General features: G+C 46.7%; 1 protein-coding gene across 1 annotated transcript; it reads right to left on the reverse strand.

The window, feature by feature from the left end:
* Positions 1-2,653: 2,653 nt before the first annotated feature.
* Positions 2,654-19,163, reverse strand: LOC133107738 (serine/threonine-protein phosphatase 2A 65 kDa regulatory subunit A beta isoform). Its single transcript, XM_061216877.1, has 15 exons — positions 19,005-19,163; positions 18,038-18,128; positions 17,525-17,625; positions 16,659-16,891; positions 15,846-15,993; positions 15,194-15,349; positions 14,401-14,515; positions 13,920-13,990; positions 10,566-10,700; positions 8,047-8,220; positions 7,149-7,209; positions 5,114-5,268; positions 4,812-4,954; positions 3,961-4,052; positions 2,654-3,840 (listed from the first exon to the last, which is right to left on the reverse strand). Exons 1-15 carry the CDS (start codon positions 19,080-19,082, stop codon positions 3,824-3,826), a joined length of 1,770 nt encoding a protein of 589 aa, XP_061072861.1. The 5' UTR covers positions 19,083-19,163; the 3' UTR covers positions 2,654-3,823.
* Positions 19,164-19,615: the final 452 nt, after the last annotated feature.

The following is a 19,615-nucleotide window of genomic DNA, read 5'->3' on the forward strand; positions in this document are numbered from 1 at the left end:
AGAAAAGTGGCAAGAAAAATTAATTATGCTGGGGGAAGAAAACGTGAATTAGGTGAATGTGTCCCCGCTCTTTCAAACGTCAGTTCAACGCTGTGTTACAGACGTGGCACATGGGGAGAGGTGTATCCACAGGTCGATCATTCATGTCAGGGTTTCTGAAAACACCTCCACAAAGGATGCGCTGATGTTTTCTTGCTCATAACTTCTACTTCCAACTTCTGGAAGGAACAGTGAAGGGGTTGGAATGTCCTTAATGATGGCAGACCTCAATCACTTTCTTGTCAGGAAAAGAAGCGTGGAGAAAAATAAGCGATTGGAATGAGCCCAAGGCTTATCTCTACCAGGAAGAAAAGTAGTGTGTATGGAGCTGCCAAATCCTGCCCCCTGCTGTTAATCCATCTCAACCATCACAGACAGGCTTTATGTTCCAGCTGAGAAAAATATGAGTTGCTCTTCTCTTTCAAATTTTTGGGTCTAAAATCTGAACTAATTTTCTATTTTGAAAAGTTTCAGTCATTTTGTGGTCTACTGCATCGGACAATAGGGTTGTAATATCAGTAGCCTCCACAATAATGAAATAATGAAAGTGATGAAACTTTGACCACCTTCAAGAGCAGACTGAAGACACTTTTCAGGCTGCTCCTTCACTTCCCAGACTGAAGATTTTTTTCCAATTACAATTGATGGAAAACAAGTACTTAAGCAAACTCTCAAGTTACAATTACGTTTTAGGTTGAAATAGGTTTCAGCTGTTTTCCTGCTTCAAGTACCCTATATTCCACGAGAACATTACAACCTGCACATTGATGACAAATGCACTGGCACAGTGACAGAGTTCTGAAAATGAACATTCGATTCAGCCCCGTTTCCATTCAGAAAGCGTTACATAATCATTTCCTGTGCTGACCGTGGCTCCCAACACAGCAGGAGGGTTGGGCTTGCATTGGCGGGTTCATGTTCTTCCTTCGCTCTGGACTGGCTGAAGAGGAGCGGGCGTGGGTTTTGTAGTTTCCTGAATTCCAGAACTCCCAGTCACATTTTCATTAAAAAACATCCCCCCTCCGACCCTCACACACACCGGGTCAGCAGTGCAACACACGCTAGGCTTAGGCACTCCAATTATTATTAGGATTTTTTTTTTTTTTTTTTTTTAAAGAAAATAAATCCTTCTCTCAGCCCAAAATAAAATTAAACAACACTGCATTGGACTCACATCCAACTTACCTAAAGCACAGGCAATGTATAACATGGTGAGTATCATGGTAATAAAACCCGTCAAGATTACAGCCGTACACGTACATGTACACACACACACACACACACACACACACAGCTGTCATTGCATAACCCTGAAACGAGCGCAGGAACATCTGAAAACAATCTTCACGCCTCAGAAGCGCGCCCCACCTGCCCCTCCAGGGAGGAAGTGGGTAAGCAGAATACTGAGAGCACACCCGCCTCAGCCCTTCGTCACCTTTCACCACCACCATGTACCAGGAGGAGAGGCAGGACAAAGGCCATTCCGCCCAACATGCAAGCAGGGCATGAATCCGTTACCAGAGTGTGGAGCGGAAGGAGACAACAATAGTCCCAACAATAATAATAAATATATAAACATTAGCCATTTCTCATATGAATATCAATAACATCCATAATTAGTCTTACATTTTTTGGGGAGTTTCCATCAGACCACATTTCAGTGGTTGGGGGTAATGTGTTAATTCTAAATTAGATGATCAAGAACGTTCTATACGAAGAGAGCTTTTTCTGGGAACAAGTTGTGCAATCTTAACAAGAACTTCTGCAATAAAAGAGGACCTTTAAAAGTGCCGGGCGGCATCATTCAGAGGACTTGGGGGGAAACTGTCTGAAGCATGTTGTACCAGCCCATGCAGGGGAGACACACATGTACAGGGTCATCAGCCTCTTTATAGGAGCGATGCATTCCATGTTCAGCAGAAAATATTTTTATAAATTGTATGGATTTCACCATAAAAAAAGGTCTGCAATACAACTATGGGTTTCCCCTAATCAAGCACAAGGTTTTGCATGTGAATTAAAAAAAGAACAGACTAAAGATGGATCCGCTTTTGCTGCCACTGGTGTTAAAAGCAAAACACTGGGTACCATTCTCAGTGAGTTATGACAGCGTGTCCCACCAAAGCCTAATCAACATTCCCCCAATCACACGTTAGTCCAGAGCCAAACATTCACCACACGCTCAGCCTGTCCCAAGCATACTCAGGTCAGTCCAGGGATAGGGTTGGTTGTGAGCAGCATATTAGGTTGAGCACGGCAGAAATGCAGATTTCATGTCAGCCCAGGATTACCAGACTGTCCCCTTTATAAAAGAATGATCTGACTCTTGACATTTCATTTAAGAGATGTACAGCTCCATAATGTTTGGGACAGACATTTGTCTTGACATGTGGCTAACATGCACATGCAGCCTTTATTTTAGACTTGTCTGAAACACTCTCAAGCTGACTGCATTAATCGTCAGGGAAAAACTTGACTGCCCAAAAAATATTTTTTAAAAGATGCTGATATGGAAATGAACAGAAAATGTTTCTGCTTCAGCAGAGTGACTGACCTTCCCTTTTCCGCCCAGTTGAGCGCATTCACAGACTTCCCCAAAAATGACACAAATGCATTTTGTTTCAGTACTTTTATTAAGTTGTATCCCCATCAGATAGAATAGTGCTCTGTCTCAGAAGGGGTTAATTGAATATAAAACCAAAGCACATTCTTACTGACACAGGACAATGTGGATCAAGTCTGGACCAAAAGCACATGGATGTAAAGGGAGTGCAAGCTAATTTTCGTCAAATATACATGAAGTGCCCCACATTAATTCTAGGCATGGGAAATATTACAGGAGCTCAAAGTGTTGTGCAGTTATCTACCGCTAAGTTGGCTCATGCAGATGCCTTTTTATAGAGACCAAATGATGCCAATCAGTTCAAACAAAGAAAGTGTAACGCTAGTCATTTACAATCTCACACTCATCAAAAGTAACCCGCAAAAGGATGAGGGGGTTAAAATTACCTACAGATTTACACAGCAGTCATAGGCTCAATTATGCTTTAATACCATTACCATGAATACTTGGACAAAGATTAGGCCCCCAGGGCCAAATACTACTAGTCATACAAGATGAGAACTAATCAGTGGACAAAAAAATAAAATTCCTAAAACCCAAATAGTGCGATCTAAAAAAAAACTCACAGGAATTATTCTAGAAGAGAGATGACAATGTGATGGTCCCTCTTTTAAAGTCGTCCCATGAACACAACACAGATTGATGGAACCGTCACAAAGTGAAAACTAAATGAAATACAGTGCCAGCCAACTCAGAAGAAGCACTGAGGAGAAGAGCTTTATATTTACGGCCATAATATAGCTGTGTGAAAGAGAAAAAGGGAAAAGGCCCTCCGGACAAGCCGTGTACAGATAGTGTTGGTAGTTCTTTACAGGCAAACTGACACTTCACAACGTCTACCGCCCGGATCTCGGGAAGTTCATAGAACAGCAGGTGTGCCAACTTGACAAATGACAGTAAAAATCATTGAGATGAGAAGAACGTCTTAAAGAAACAGGCAATCCCCAGGCTCATCCCAGTGTTGAGTGCAGAAATGTACAGCAAGTGTGGCAAACCAATGAGGAGCACTGCTCTGCAGGACATTCACAAGCACTGAGAGCAAAGACTACAGACCATTAACAGCTGCGCCATGACGTTCCATACGTTACAGTGTTCCTGGATATCAATAAATAACGAGTGCGCCCGTACTTGCAATGCCGTCTATGTTCAACGGGACGTCGGTTAGGCCAGGGCTAGAACTGTTGGAAAAGAGGAGATGGAGAAGAAGAATGAGAGGTCAGGCGAATGAAAAGCGCTCTGCTCAGAGCAGTGGTGGATCTTTCATACAGACATGAGCTTAAAGGTGAGGAAAGGGTTACCGCTTATAGCCTCCTGGGCAAAGTACTTGACGTCCATATCCTGATCTGTGGCCAGCTTCTCCAGGACAGGCTTGACCTCAGCCTGCAGGGCACTGTGGAACAGACTTCAGTAAGAGACAGTATGGAACCTGAACCCAAATGCACATAGCTCCGTATAGGCATAATAACCTAAAAATAAGACCATGCAGATCACCTTTAGGTTCTGTCTCTCATTCTTAAGTCCTGCTTAAGTGCAGTCTTAAGCCTTTCACTCCCAAGCCCAATATGAAGCGGCTCCAGCCAATCCCACGGGGCTTTGGCTTTGGTTGAGAGTTTAGTAGGGTTTTAATAGGGGCTCAAAACAATAGTATGGCAGTCATTTTGACTGGTTGAGGTCGAGTCATATGGTACTCTTGGAATTTTAAGGTAGTTACGCTTGAGTGCCATACAGCAATCTGCACTACTGCCTTGTTGGATCCGATCCTCTAGGGTACGGCTCAAATCCACATAATCCAAAATCTAAGAGGAAGAATCTCCATCCTACACAAACACTGGTTAAATAAATCTGCTGATCTTATTTTAATTACTACTACTAAGTGAGAAGGGAAAACAAAGACATGCAGATATAAATTTTTAACAGCACTGATTACAACACCACCCACACAACTTCAAAAGGAGCATTCTGGAGGTGAATAACCACATGCGGTCCTTGACTGTGCAGACTGGCTGTAAACAGTGAATACCTGCTGTCCAGGACAGTGCAGACTGGCTGTAAAGAGTGTATACCTGCTGTCCAGGACAGTGCAGACTGGCTGTAAAGAGTGTATACCTGCTGTCCAGGACAGTGCAGACTGGCTGTAAAGAGTGTATACCTGCTGTCCAGGACCGGGCCAATCTTCTGGAGGGACTTGGCCACGTTAAAGCGAACGTTGGCCACCGGGTCGCTGGACATCTTCAGGACCACGGGGAGCATGTGTTTAGTGGTGATGTCCTGCCCACAAGCCTCCGACAGAGACTGAAAAACACACACACACACGTTAAAACGAAACACAGGTTCACAGTAAAGCTATAAAGTTTCAGTTATCCAACTATGCAAAATGCAAGCAGAGCCCAGGAGAACGAGACGTGGAGTTTCGTGTTGGTGACGCAGCAGAGACAGCGGCGGCTCGCTCACGTTGATGCAGAACAGGGTGGTCATTCTGTGCAGGTAGTTGGGGTCGTTGGCCATGCCCAGCACTTTGGGGACGATGGTGTTCTGGGCCCACTCCGCTCCGAACTTCTCCACCAGCTTCATCAGGTTACAGGTGGCCGCCTCTCGGATGGCGTACACTGCAGAACGGAAAGGTCCGCAGAAACCCGCGTTCAGTACACACATCTGTTTTCACTCCACGGTTCAGTGCGTTCATAGTACGACAGAAAAAACCCGAAACGGCAGATATGAAAAGGCTTTCAATTCATTATGAAACGGGCCATGGTTTCATACTGAACGAAACAAAGCGCATTATCACCAAGCCATCGGGCCTTGGGAGTTTTGAATTTGATTTGCGCGTAATCAAAAGTTCAGCACGTGCATTCAAACATGACTATCTAACCGAAAGTCACATAGCGAACAGTTCACCGCAGATAAAAGTAGTTGCACCTCAAGTACAGGGAGAAGCAAAAGCAACCCACTACCTATTCATCACCTCTGCGACGACAATCGGCCCGCCTCAGCCAATCAGAGGCACAGCTGTGGGCATTACATACAGCGCTTGGCTTCGCTTCCAGCGGTACTAGAAGTAGTTAAAATATCCGTTGGATGAAGGGACCGAGGAATGAACTCAAACTGGGATGAACTGAAGTCTGCCCTGAAAGAGGACCCCCGCAGCACCTGGAACAGTAAAAATCACCAGAGAACCGGCTCCAGATGACAAACCGCCCGTTCCCAGGACTCTCAAGCCCATTCCACGCACGGCAGCGCAATGTAACGCAGGCCGATTGAAACGGCGATTCCAAGGCCTCATTGCATTTTGCCATGCCCAGGGCCCGGTATGGACAGCAATGCCGCAGAGCCGGGAGAGACAGAGCTCCATTAGGGACAGTCATGAGACCCACAGGGCGGCCGGCCCTGCCCAAAGAGCTCACATCTGACAGAGCGATACTCTGCCGCCACGGCTGACTGGCAGCAGCCAGTGCTTGGCAGGGGAACGCCTGCGGCTGTGTGTCCAACACATTCCTGACCCGCCCGTGACCTTCACTCACTCACTGCGGTAATGAGGGCCCATTCAGTGTGCGCTGCACTACACCTACAACCCTCCAACTACTTCTTACTTAACGCAGTGTTAGTGTGCTCTCAAGTGGCCCAGGCAGTTCCTTTAAATATTTAGAGATATTTATAATTACAGATATTTAGTTTCCAACAGCTGTACAATGGCAGGTGGATATCAGTTCGTAGAGTGACGTTATGCCTTGGAGGCTGTATTTATGTGTTTTGAGTATTATTCTTCAAAATAAGTTATATTTAATACTATTTTCAGTTGGCACACTGAATATGTTACACTGTGGCTCATACAACCTGACACCACTGCCATGTGACGACATTTGATCGTCATGATATGCCGTAAAATTCAACTGTTCTCCACAGAGAGAAAGGGCTGCTGTGGAGGACCCTCTCTCTCACAAGGCTAGCATGAGGCCAACCCTACCCTCAGCTCCCAGACGCTTGGCTAAGCCAGAGAAGGACACACGTGCCTCAGCTCCACTGTGCTTTCCTGTTAGTACTCACAGGAGGAATGTTATTAAAAAAAAAAAGTATCTAAAAAGCAGCCATTTGAAGAGGTGCGATTGGACAGCGTTTCCCCTCTCCTGCACAGATTCTCCCGCTGAGTGATATTTCCCCTTGCCCTTAAAAGGCCAGCGCGCTCTCCAGTGTGTGTGTGTGTGTGTGTGTGTGTGTGTGTGTGTGTGTGTGTGTGTGTCTGTGTGTGTGTGTCTGTGTGTCTGTGTGTCTGTGTGTCTGTGTGTGTGTGTGTGTGTGTGTGTGTGTGTGTGTGTCTGTGTGTCTGTGTGTCTGTGTGTCTGTGTGTCTGTGTGTCTGTGTGTGTGTGTGTGTGCGTGTGTGTATGTGTGTGTGTGTGTGTGTGTGTGTGTGAGCGTGTGTGTGTGTGTGTGTGTGTGAGCGTGTGTGTGTGTGTGTGTGTGTGTGTGTGTGAGCGTGTGCGTGAGCGTACCGTGGTCCACCAGCCAGGCCATGCACAGGGAGTTGAGCTTCTCGTCGAAGAACTCCACACCCTGGAGACAAAGAGGGGAGGGGGGTTAGGGGCACTCACTGCTCAGCCTCAGCCCCACAGCCCCCAGTGAGCCCTCAGCCCGCTCCACACAAGCCTTACTGGAGGCTGTTCTCATGAATCACCACACCATCAGAACACAGGAAATAAATGAAGACAGCTAGCGTCTAGAACAGGGGCAGCCAATCATGCGCCGGGGAGAGCCGAGAGTATGCAGTCAATCATTACACCATCTAACTTCACCAATTAGTCCTCTCCTCTCTGGTCGAAGGCGTATTATGCTGATCGTAAAAATTAGCTGGTGTAGTGATTGGCTGGAATGAAAACCTGCACATTCTCAGCCGTCCCAGGCACATGACTGGGCACCCCTGGTCTAGGAGAACGGCTAGCATCTTAATGTAATAATAACTTGATATTTAGCAAACACTTATCCAAGACAACTTACAGACAATTAGACTAAGGAGGATACAATCCCCCTAGAGCAGGGGTCGGCAACCCTGGTCCTGGAGAGCCGCAGGGTGTGCCGGTTTTTGTTTTCACCTTAATACCAGCAACTGATTCATACCCAAGAAACCAGGTGAGGCGAGTTAACCGTGTAATCCAGTGCTTTAATCGATCAATTAAGTGCTGAGTAACGACAAAAGCCAGCACACCCTGCGGCTCTCCAGGACCAGGGTTGCTGACCCCTGCCCTAGAGTAATGTGGGGTCAAGGGCATATTGTGGCTACTCTGAGGCTTGAACCACCAACCGGGTCCCAGTCATGTATCTTAGCCACTAGGCTAACAGGCTGCCCCGGTAATGTACTGTAAGAATGGCGCATGAAGGGTTTACAGGACTCACCAGCTGGCCCGCGAGCAGGGGCATGTACTCGATGATGGCGAGCCGCACCCTCCACTTGGCGTCCTCGGCCAGCTCCACGATGGCGGGCAGCAGCGACTGCGACAGCTGCCGGATGCCGATGACCTCGTTGACGCAGTCCAGGTTTGAAATGATGTTCAGCCGCACCTCGGGGCACTAGGGAAGACAGGGAGAGAGTCCGCGTTTAAAACCACAGCGCCCTCTGCAGGGCCGACTGACCCAAGACGGACAAAAACACACAGAAATCCAACAACGGCCTGCTTTATAGCCACCACGGCCTTCAGGCAGTCAACTGAGCGCCATGACCCGTGCACAGCTGGTCTCTAACGCTCGTTTTACCCTCACTGGCGTCCGAGCGCTCTTCAGCCTCCGTCGCAGTGGCTCCAAAATCAAGCAAGCTTTTGTAACAGGGAAATTTGTGGAAACTAGAATTTTCAGCACCGGAGCAGACGTGTCCAAACACGGCTGCTATGAAGCGAAACAGAGGCAGGGACGTAAACATTCTGGGCAGGCCTTTGTCTAAATTCCCTAATTCCAGATTTTGGGGGCGGCCTCGTTTCCGGCAGTGCCGTGGGGGTGATGAATTTGACGGCGGGCCGGGGGAGTCGTGCCAGTGAGCGGAATCGGCCCGGTTTCTGGCCTGCTGTTTGACATTGCGGATGACGGATGTGACGGTGGGGGGCGGGAGGCACGGAGAATGACGCAGAGAGGCGCAGAGAGCTCCCACCTCCTGTGGCAGCCGTCCTCCCCCTCAGAAGGACGGAGCAGTAACACCTGGCCAACGCTGCGGCACAGAAAGGCCAAAACGCACTCCGTTTTTCCGTAGCGAGCACTGCGTTTAAAATGTCATTGTGTGGACGGTGAAAACGGCAGGAGTGGTAAGCGCAGGTCAGAATGCTGTGCAGGACAGCGTCTCTCTCAGGGCACGAGCTGTGGGTTTATGACCATTGGAGGGTGCCATGCTGTATTTCTGAGTGCGAGTAAGGGAGGTAATGTGCAGTCTGTAAGTACTTGGACAGGGATACAATTTCTGTTCTTTTGGCTCTGTACTGAGGCATATTAGACTTGAAATTAAGTAATAAATAAATAATAAATACGAGATTAAAAGGGCAGATTGTCATCTTTATTCTGAGGGTATTTACGTCCATATCAGGTGATCCATAAAGGAATTGCATGCCTTTTAATACATAGTCCTCCCCCATTTTAGGGGACCAAAAGTAATTGGACAGTTGGCTTATCAGCCATTTCTGAATAGTCAGGTGCGTTCAATCGCTTCCTTTGTGCAGGTTTTGTGCAAGTTTTGATTCTAGGCTTTTGACTGGCCTTGTAGTCTGGTATTGCCAATTGCCAACATGAGGACAACAGTTGTACCAATGAGTCAATGAAGCAATAAGACTGAGAAATAAGAAACAGGCCAAACGGGCTTTGAAAGTCAATGGTTTGGATAATCATTAAGATGTGTGGGACATAGGTTTGCGTGTGCATGTTTGTGTGTGTGCGTGACATAGGTCTGCGTGTGCACATGAGATTAAGTGTGCGTGCGTGTGATAGGTGTGTGCGCGTGTGTGATGTAGACTTGTGCACGTTCCTCAGTGAGGAGACAGGCAGCAGAGTGTGATGTAGACTTGTGCACGTTCCTCAGTGAGGAGACCGGCAGCAGAGTGTGATGTAGACTTGTGCACGTTCCTCAGGGAGGAGACAGGCAGCAGAGTGTGATGTAGACTTGTGCACGTTCCTCAGTGAGGAGACAGGCAGCAGAGTGTGATGTAGACTTGTGCACGTTCCTCAGTGAGGAGACAGGCAGCAGAGTGTGATGTAGACTTGTGCACGTTCCTCAGTGAGGAGACAGGCAGCAGTGTGTGTGTGATGTAGACTTGTGCACGTTCCTCAGTGAGGAGACAGGCAGCAGAGTGTGATGTAGACTTGTGCACGTTCCTCAGTGAGGAGACAGGCAGCAGAGTGTGATGTAGACTTGTGCACGTTCCTCAGTGAGGAGACAGGCAGCAGTGTGTGATGTAGACTTGTGCACGTTCCTCAGTGAGGAGACAGGCAGCAGAGTGTGATGTAGACTTGTGCACGTTCCTCAGTGAGGAGACAGGCAGCAGAGTGTGATGTAGACTTGTGCACGTTCCTCAGTGAGGAGACAGGCAGCAGTGTGTGATGTAGACTTGTGCACGTTCCTCAGTGAGGAGACAGGCAGCAGTGTGTGATGTAGACTTGTGCACGTTCCTCAGGGAGGAGACAGGCAGCAGAGTGTGATGTAGACTTGTGCACGTTCCTCAGTGAGGAGACAGGCAGCAGTGTGTGATGTAGACTTGTGCACGTTCCTCAGTGAGGAGACAGGCAGCAGTGTGTGATGTAGACTTGTGCACGTTCCTCAGTGAGGAGACAGGCAGCAGAGTGTGATGTAGACTTGTGCACGTTCCTCAGTGAGGAGACAGGCAGCAGTGTGTGATGTAGACTTGTGCACGTTCCTCAGTGAGGAGACAGGCGGGGCTCACCTCATCCTTCAGCTGGGCCAGGAAGAGAGGCAGCAGGTGCTCCACGGTGTTGTCCTTCCCCAAGATGGTGGACAGGCCCATGATGACCGACGCCAGGGCTGACTTCACGTGCTGGTTTGTGTCCGACACCAGCTCCTGTGAGGGTCAGAGCCACGAGACATAAGCCCACTTATATATGGAAAAACGGAAAGGTTTCCATTTCTATTTAGGAAGGGGTTTGTACACAATTGAGAAGGAGACGCAGGATTCTTTGCCTTCTTTTTTCATTGGTCAAAATGTAACAATAAGCAACGCTGCATTTCTTTTCTTTTTCTTTTTTTTTTTTTAAAGAACGGTGAATGGAAATCACATCTGGAGACATTACCCAACGGAGCAATCACTCCAACAATCCCATGCTTCCAAGAGATGAACACAACAGATCGGAAACATCAGCCAACTGGCCCGAAACCAAGAACCGTTCCTGCTCCCACTGTGCAAAATCTGCACATCGCATTACTGCCGAATGCTGTAAAAAAAAAAAAATCAACGGGAGGTTCAAACATTTCAAATTCTGTCAACTGATACACTGACTGCATCTGATAACTAAAGATATCTGGAGAAGAACATTCTTTCATTCACAAAAAACCTGTTAGGAGGTCACCACCCTGCCTTGCAGGAAATGCCCACACTGCATTTTACACAGAAACACAACTTCACCACACTTAAAGCAACACGCCACAATGGAGTCTCCAATCACTCACTGTTCAATCAACGGCCATTCAGCTCCATTTTCACGTTGGGGGGGGGAGTATCATGTTAATTGATATTTAACCTCAAGCACTTTTAAAAAATGAAATTGAGAGGCAATAAGGCATTTTATTGCTCATCAGCCCAGTGTTCTGAACAGAGGTAATTTATTCTGACCGGCAACTGTCTGTGTAAAAAGAGAGAGGAGAGTAACAGGCCACACCCCCCCCCCAGACTTTCAGGCCGCCTCTATTTGCGCACACACAGATCATTAACCGAGCTGCACACACTTCTGCCACCAACACATCCCCGAGTGTTTCCACAACAATCTCACCCCCATGCCCGTAAATCTCCCACACGAGACATCTCAGACCTGCCCATCCACTCGGGCCCTTTCAACCACAAGGTAAGCGCGCTATACTGTAAATATTATTGATCGAGGGGACATCGAGCAGTACCGGGCCCTGATGGCAACCTGCACGTAGCACAGTGCAGTTAAACAGTGAAGCTTTGGCAGTAAACGCCTTTCTACACTGAGGTGGGGTGATCAGCACTGTGTACCTAGCTAACGGAAAACATTGGCAGGCCGCTGCAATGCAGTGGCAATGTTACAGGATTCACAGAACGTTGCTAGAACATTTTGCGGTGCAGTCAAGTGCAGTGCCCACAAGAGGCATCACGGGCATACCAAATGTTCTTGAGAAGGTTTCGCGTTAGAGATGCTGGGTGTGACCACCGTTGGCTTCGAGGAAAAACATTTCCGAGTACCATCACGACCACAGGGCACGCTGTATGCTTCTCGTGTTCGCAGACCGAGAAGATACGCACTTGTCTAGACTGCAAACTGAGGCTGGTTATCCACTTCTGCACCACAATTCAGCTCAACGACAAAGACTTGCCAAAGGAATAAAGATGTCAAATGAGAATGTTTTGTACTAGAGTTACTGTAGACTCTTTTCCAGAGACTCAATGACTTTCCCCAGATGCAAGGGCGTCAGTGCCACCCCCCACACTAAACCGCCCCAGGGTATACAACATAGCATCAAGTACCGCTTGGTGAAATCAAGTGGCAGCTCCCTGATTAGGAGATCAAAATGGAGGCAACCTCTTCAATACGTCATCTGCTGCAATGCCATCTAAATCCTCTGCTAATCAAACACCACAAACATGCAGCTTGAACATTACACAACTTCCTTCGAGCGATATGCACAGTACAGCAAATTAACCAAGGAAACCAAACACAACCGTGAATAACTCTCAAATGAGTTCACTGGTAGAACAGCGTCTCCATATTCACATGGTAAATCCATTCAGCATGTAGACTTAAAAGGGTCATCAAAACATATAAAATAATTGCATTTGTACACTACTGAGAACACTTGCGTGCAAGAAATGCGCTCAATGTGGTTTTTTTGCCCTCAACAGCACCCTGAGGGCTTTTTCCGCTTGATTTTACTAACAAAGCCAACTCTGTTCTACCCTTTTAAACTGAACAAAACAAAGAAAAAGGAACAGGTGAGCCTTAAGATGATCACACTAACCACAACATCAAATCTGCTGGGAGCCAGAGCTGCCTTTTCAGTAAACAAGCCTATTCTCCTTTTTTATTGATTAGCAAACATGCACATGCAAGATTACCCTTTTGACATGACTGTCTGCCCCCTGCTGACTGAAAGTGTTCAAAACGGGCACATCCTAAACGAAATGCCTGCTGCTACTGACTGCCCTAGGGTTCACCTAAAAGGGCACCTTTTCATTTTTCACAGAACAAGCAGCAGCTACATAGCAGCCCCATTAAGCAGAAAAGGCCACAAAATAAAATGAAGTACCCATGTGCTGTTCTCTGAAAAGCACACATTTCCCATTTTAAGGGAGTGACCGTGTTCATTTTGCGGTTTAAAGCATAACGGTGTATTTAAGCTTTTTGTCGGACCAGGCCGATTTATTGTTGGGTTTATTTTCCGCTTGTGTGAACAATGAGCACTTTCATTCAATAGACATTACATAACCCACAGAACTGCACCTGCAGCACCTCTGGTGTTAGTCATTTAAAAAAACCTGCCTCCTTCTGAACCACAATTCACAGCAAAGCCTGTCCATTTGTCATGTTATTCATACAAGCTAGGCAAGTGCACACAAACTAAAGCCTTCCGACAAATTCTGGAAACAAACGAAGAACACACAGAACAAAGCATTTTTTCCAAATTAAATCAGAACAGAAAGAAAGCCCAAACCTGGCAAGACGACAAACAAACCAGCTATTAATTGCAAGCATTCATATCCTGTCAAAACTGAGCTCCAAGTGTGCAGGTTGACACCGTTGCTCAAATCAATCCCATAAGCCCCCGCTGTGCAGCCCTGAACTGATGCGTATTAAGCAGCGGCAGCTGCTTGTGTGCTCCCATAATGCACTGCTGCAATGACAGCCCACCCCTGCCCATTTCTCAAATCTACCGAACCGGTTTCACACGGCACTACAGAGGAGGGAAGTCAGAGAAAAGGGGGGATGAGAGCGGGAGGAGAATGAGACTGAGAAAGAGGAGAGAAGCGGAGGAGATGGGAGGAAATGGAGATGGAGGCAGAGAGGACAGAAGGAAGGAGGTGACAGGAAGAAGGGAGAGAGCTCACCTTGACACACGGCAGAATGTGGGTCATAATGACGTTCTCTCTGCTGTCTTCCGGCAAATTCTCACAGAACTCTGGAGGCACAAGAGAGGCCGGATGATAACGGTTATCCTGTGCAACCCATCTCAGCAATCTTCATCAACACAATCCCTGCTGCTACAGCGCGACAGGAAAAAGGTACAATTCTCGCTTCAAAAATAGCTAATCGCTGATTAGATTCATTTTCATTTCAGCCTTGCCAACCTAACCCAAAATGTAACAGGGAAAATGCACACATCACACAGAAAAAGGGTCTAGGACATTATCACAAGAACAGTAACTGAAGATTGTTTAATATTGCTATGAGAAAATATTTTTTTAAAAACAAAGCAAAAAAAATTATAATCATTTATTATAATAATAATTGCAACCAGACACTGGTACTTATACAGATGCTAAAAAGGCACACTTATACAGTGAGGTAACTATAGGTTGCCAAACTCACCTTTGACCTTGTTGGCAGCAGCAGCACGAACCTCAGCCTCGCAGTCCTTCAGAAGGTTCTGGAAGGCCGGCACCAGGTCGTTCTTGGTAATTTCTGGGCCTACGGCTTTCTGGAGCTGCAGAACAGGAAGAAAGACTTGACATCCCAGTCTGGTATGCACACGAACACGCCACACCATCATACTGTGCTCACCACCGATATGCATTAGACAGAAAACCACTCTCTGCAGTCTACCAACGAGGAAGGATTCAGCATGTCTGTACTAGTTTTAACTGGGAAGTGCCATTTCCAATCCAGAGCCCAAGTCAACAGATGCCGGAGGAAGAAACAAAGACACCTGCTGGGATGGAAAGGACTCCTAAAGTCCAGAGGTTTCAGCCGCTCCTGGTCTTACTACAGACGGGTTAGTTTTTCCCACGCCTGCGTCTGGTACAAACTCTCTGGCTCAAAATGCTGTACAGTTCCATCACCCAAACTCACCCCGCGCTTATCGACCGTTGACACAAACCCGTTAATGCCACTGACGGCAGACCCGGGTGAAATATGTATTATCAAATAAATTTCTGCGCTCTATTGATCATCGCCCGGTACAATGGAGTCTGCAAAGAGGCAGGGGTATTGCACTTTTTGAGAGTAGTACATAGGTTCCAATTCTCCGGACAAGCTCAGCAAAGTGTAAAAAGCATTAGTAATAAAACCAAATATGAATTTGACGCAGGTCTTCAGAACAGCAGAGAATGAGAGCAGACGTGAAAGCTGGAATCCCCTGGCGCGTGTAATGGCGTCTCCTCACCTCGGAGAACTTGTCGGCCACCATGTAGCGGACCCTCCAGGACTTGTCCTCGGCGGCCTGGCGGAGGGTGGGCATCACCAGAGCCTCCAGGTCCTCCTGAGGGAGCAGCTGGGCGATGCTGACGCACGCCTCCACCGCCAGCAAACGCACAGAGTCCTGCCAATCACAACACGCCACACGCCAACCGCATTACAAACCGGCCAATCGCTCGCACTGTCCCACATCGTAAATAACCACACCACTCAGAGATTACACCCAATGACAACCGTACTACTTGGGCAACGAGATTACGCAACTCCAAAATACACATTACATTTTATTGAGCAGAAGCTTTTATACAAAGAAACACTCAAAGTAGTGCATATCAAGATTATTAGAACAGACAGAGCAGGTTGGATAAGCTACAATTCACAAAGAAATTATTGTACAGCCATGAACATCATTTCCAGTACACGACAAATCGGAACCAGAACGACGGTACCATACAAGAAACACAAACACAAATATAAAACAAATACAAATTTACCTGCAACAAGATTAGACTACAAAGTCAATATATATGGCTGGAATTTTGAACCAGAGTGTGTGAGAGGTAGTCTTCCATGCGAGAGAAAGGGAGAAACAGTGAGACATTGATGGAGAGAGTGCGTACCTGTTCGTCCGAGGCCAGGGCGGTGAAGAGGGAAATGATGTCGCTCTTGACGTAGTCCAGCTCCAGGACTTTGGCGAACTCGCCCAGCTTGGAGGCAGCGGCCCGCCGTACCATGGGGGTGTCGTCTGAACACAGGGTCCGGAAATGCCTGCCAATCAGAGAGCCCGATTAATGCCACGTGACCTGCTATGCCAAAACCTGATTGGCCCAAGCAATAAGGGGAGTCATTAAAAAGCTTTAAAAAAAACACCTAAAGCCTTGTGAATTCATGTCTACTACATTGGGTAATGGACATAGCCTTATTGCGAAGTGTGACCAAACAACCATCAGTAAATTATTCTTTGAACAGATATTAATCTTCAGATGGGGACTGCATTTCCCTGATAAAACATCACGACAGTCTGACCGTTTAACCGTACGGTTTCACATTTGTGTGTAACATTCACTGAAAATCTCTGAAACGGTAAGAAATAGTGGGACAGTGAGATTCGCCCTTTCACTGAACAGACAGAGCAATCAGAGAGGAGCCATTAGTGAAGCTCTACAGCACAGGTGTCAAACTCCAGTCCTGGAGGGCCGTCGTGTCTGCTGGTTTTTGGGGTGTTCTGGGTTCATTCAAGTCATTGATTGGTTAAAGTATCCACACGCCTTGTTCCCAAGGCCTTAATTTGCCTTAATTGGCAGCTGATTGAAAGGAAACCACAAAAACCCGCAGACACTGCAGCCCCCTGGGGATACAGTTTGACACCCCTGCTCTAGAGTATAACTACACTGCGGTTGGACACGGGGGCGGGCGAGGGGGGCGATGCTCACTGTCGGATCTCAGCCTTCACGGTGCTGGAGACGCGGGGGTAGCAGACGCTGAACAGGCCGCAGGCGGAGGTGCGGGAGGTGAACCAGTCCCCACTGGCCAGCCTCTTCACCAGGGGCTCGAAGTGCACCTCCAGGTCCACGGGCGAGTGCTCCTGGGAGATCTTGCGCAGGGACTCCACCGCCTTGTCCCGCACCACCGTCTCCTCCACTGTGGCCAGGCTCTCCAGGGGGGGCTGTGGAGGCGCAGGGGAGACGTCAGGAGGAGAACCGCCAGGCCTCTACAGTCTAACCACTGTTCCCCTTCTCCCTCAGCTTGCCAGCATTTGTGCTCTCACATAAAGTAAAGTTATGTTCACACAGACATTGTGAAATTAAATTAAATGCGTTTACTTCTTCAAGCACTATTTCCCCCATTTTCAATGACCTTGCACAAAAGAAAAAAAAAAACTAAAAAATACATTGGTTCTCTAAAAGCATGACAGTATATTTATATGAAAACTGTTATAATAGTATACCATATTGCCTTGGCATTTTTTTCCCCCTATTCCAGTCATAAAAGTCCGAGGCATTAATTCCAAACACTTTAAGCACCTTGTAAAAATGCTGCCAGTTTCAGCAACTGTAAAACTTTTGGTCAATTGTGAGAAATTTATAAATGTTACCCATGTGCACTCAAAACTAGAAAGAAAGTGCAGTTTTGGGCTAAACAGAGGCCTGCACCTTCCCTGGTTTACAACCAGGGCCGCTTTCACATCAGAAACTAAAGGGGACATTCCGAATCACCAGACCTCCTAGGCACACCAAAAATAAAACCTTTCGGATGATGAAATCCATTTGGAAGACATTAAATCCTTGAGGACACTCACCAGGAGACAGTGGACGAACTCGGGGCCTCCCACCAGCATGGTGAAGTTTCCCAGCTGCTCAGCCAGAGCGAGGAGCACCTCGTCCTCATCGTAGATGGTGTCTGCACAACCAGCAAAGGAGCACAGCATTCACAAAACTATCCTCACTGAACCATGCATGGGAGGGTAGTGCTTTCCAGTGACAGGAGAGTGAGGTCTTTTCATTGGTCAGAGATTGACAGAACACAGTAGCACATATGACACATCACTTTCCCCACTGCTATCAAGTAGTCGATGTGCTTTATGAAGGTGGAACAGATGTTTTGTCACTCACAAATAGTGCCGTGATTTTTCGATTTCATGTTGGCAAGGTTCAACAGAAAATAAAGCATTACTCAAATGCATCATGGCTATATCCAGGACTACATCTGCAGTTAACCTTAGGCACACACTTATTTAACAGAACATTGGCCTTAGGAAGTAGCAATTAAATAACGTCCGCCACAGAGGGGGAAGGTCTGCCTTGAGACTTACCAGTGAGGAAGGGAAGAAGCTCGGTTCTTGTCCTCTCTACACCAAGGGCCAGGGCAATGGTGGACAGCTTCTTGATACTGTTCAGGCGCAGCTGTGTTGTAGAAACGTTTGCTTTATATTTATCCTTAGCTACCGATCAATGGTAGCCAGCTACTAGCCTACATTTTGTTTGGGCCATTTGACGTATGATTATATAAACACGCTATCATTTCATTTAGTTTCATAATAAGCCTTGCATAAACGGTTAATGCCATATTATCTATGAGACATTAACGTCACTAAATTCAGGGATGACGTCCTTTAACAAGCATTAGTAGCTAACACACTGACATTCAAAGGAGCTAGCACACCAGCTACTTAAGATAGCTAGCCAACTGTTGCCTAGAAAACCATTGCCATTGCAACACTCGATGTGCTAGCTAGCTAACGTTAGCAAATCAGTGGTATTAAGCTGCGCCGGCTAACATAACATTCACAACTAGCGAATACGATCGTTTGTAAACACACATCGTTTGGTAGTCATTAAGCAGTCAGCTAATGTATCAAAAATACGGCTAACACTTAGCTAACCTAGTGCCCCGCTTATCCATTCATGGCTCATTCGTGTAAACATTTAACATTAGCTAGCTATAATAGCTAACGTTAGCCTAACTACACCGGAGTATTCAATTTTCGGTTCTGGGCACGACACACTAGCTAGAAATTCAATACCACATTATTAAACGACATCAGTAACATCTCTAAAATACAAACATTCGCAGTAATCAGTAGAATCACGGATGTCATTCTAACCCCCCCATTTAACGTTAATGTTATGGGCAGGGCAGGCAGGGCCCGATTCTTGAATAGGCCTCTGCGGCCATGGGTACTGGGATTGCATGATTTCCTCGTTCGTCCTTTTCGAAAAATGTGCATAATAACAAATCAACATTAAAACATGAAAAACAAGTCGGGTGTAGGCGCTCACCTGAACGTCTTCATTCCGAAGCTCATCAATGAGCACGGCAATGGGGTAAAGAGAATCGTCTCCATCAGCTCCTGCCATTTTGGATCGGGTTTATGCTTCCGGCTCGCCTCTGCTACGGGGTTTCCAGCAGGAGACACAGTGGGCGTTGTTGAAATTCCTTTGGAAGAAGTGGCTGGTTTCTTCAGATTGGTGTGCAACTAGATTGGGGTTGTTCTCAAATGTAAGATTTTAAAATCATTGGTAAAGATTGAGAAGCATTGTTTTCATCAATACATTATACTCAGCTCCATTTGTTGTCCCCTGGGTGATTTGGAGGCCCTTCTCTATTTTGCTAAACGCAATCATAGCTAGTGAACAAAAACTATTTGGAAGCAGTTAACAAAACCACAGAATGAAAGGACAGACCCAAATGAGCATTCTGACTGTTCTAACTGAAGAACTTCAAATGACCTTCAGTCAGTTAGAAGACAATATGGCAAGAAAAATATTATAAGTATATCATATTTAATCCAAATGCAGCGTGCAAAGGTGGAATAGTCTGTTAAATGTGAAATGTTGGTGATAATAAATATAGGCAAATATTGATATTTAATTGGATAGGCCCACATTTA

This window comes from Conger conger, chromosome 13 (assembly GCF_963514075.1).
Source record: "Conger conger chromosome 13, fConCon1.1, whole genome shotgun sequence".
Classification (NCBI taxonomy): domain Eukaryota; kingdom Metazoa; phylum Chordata; class Actinopteri; order Anguilliformes; family Congridae; genus Conger; species Conger conger.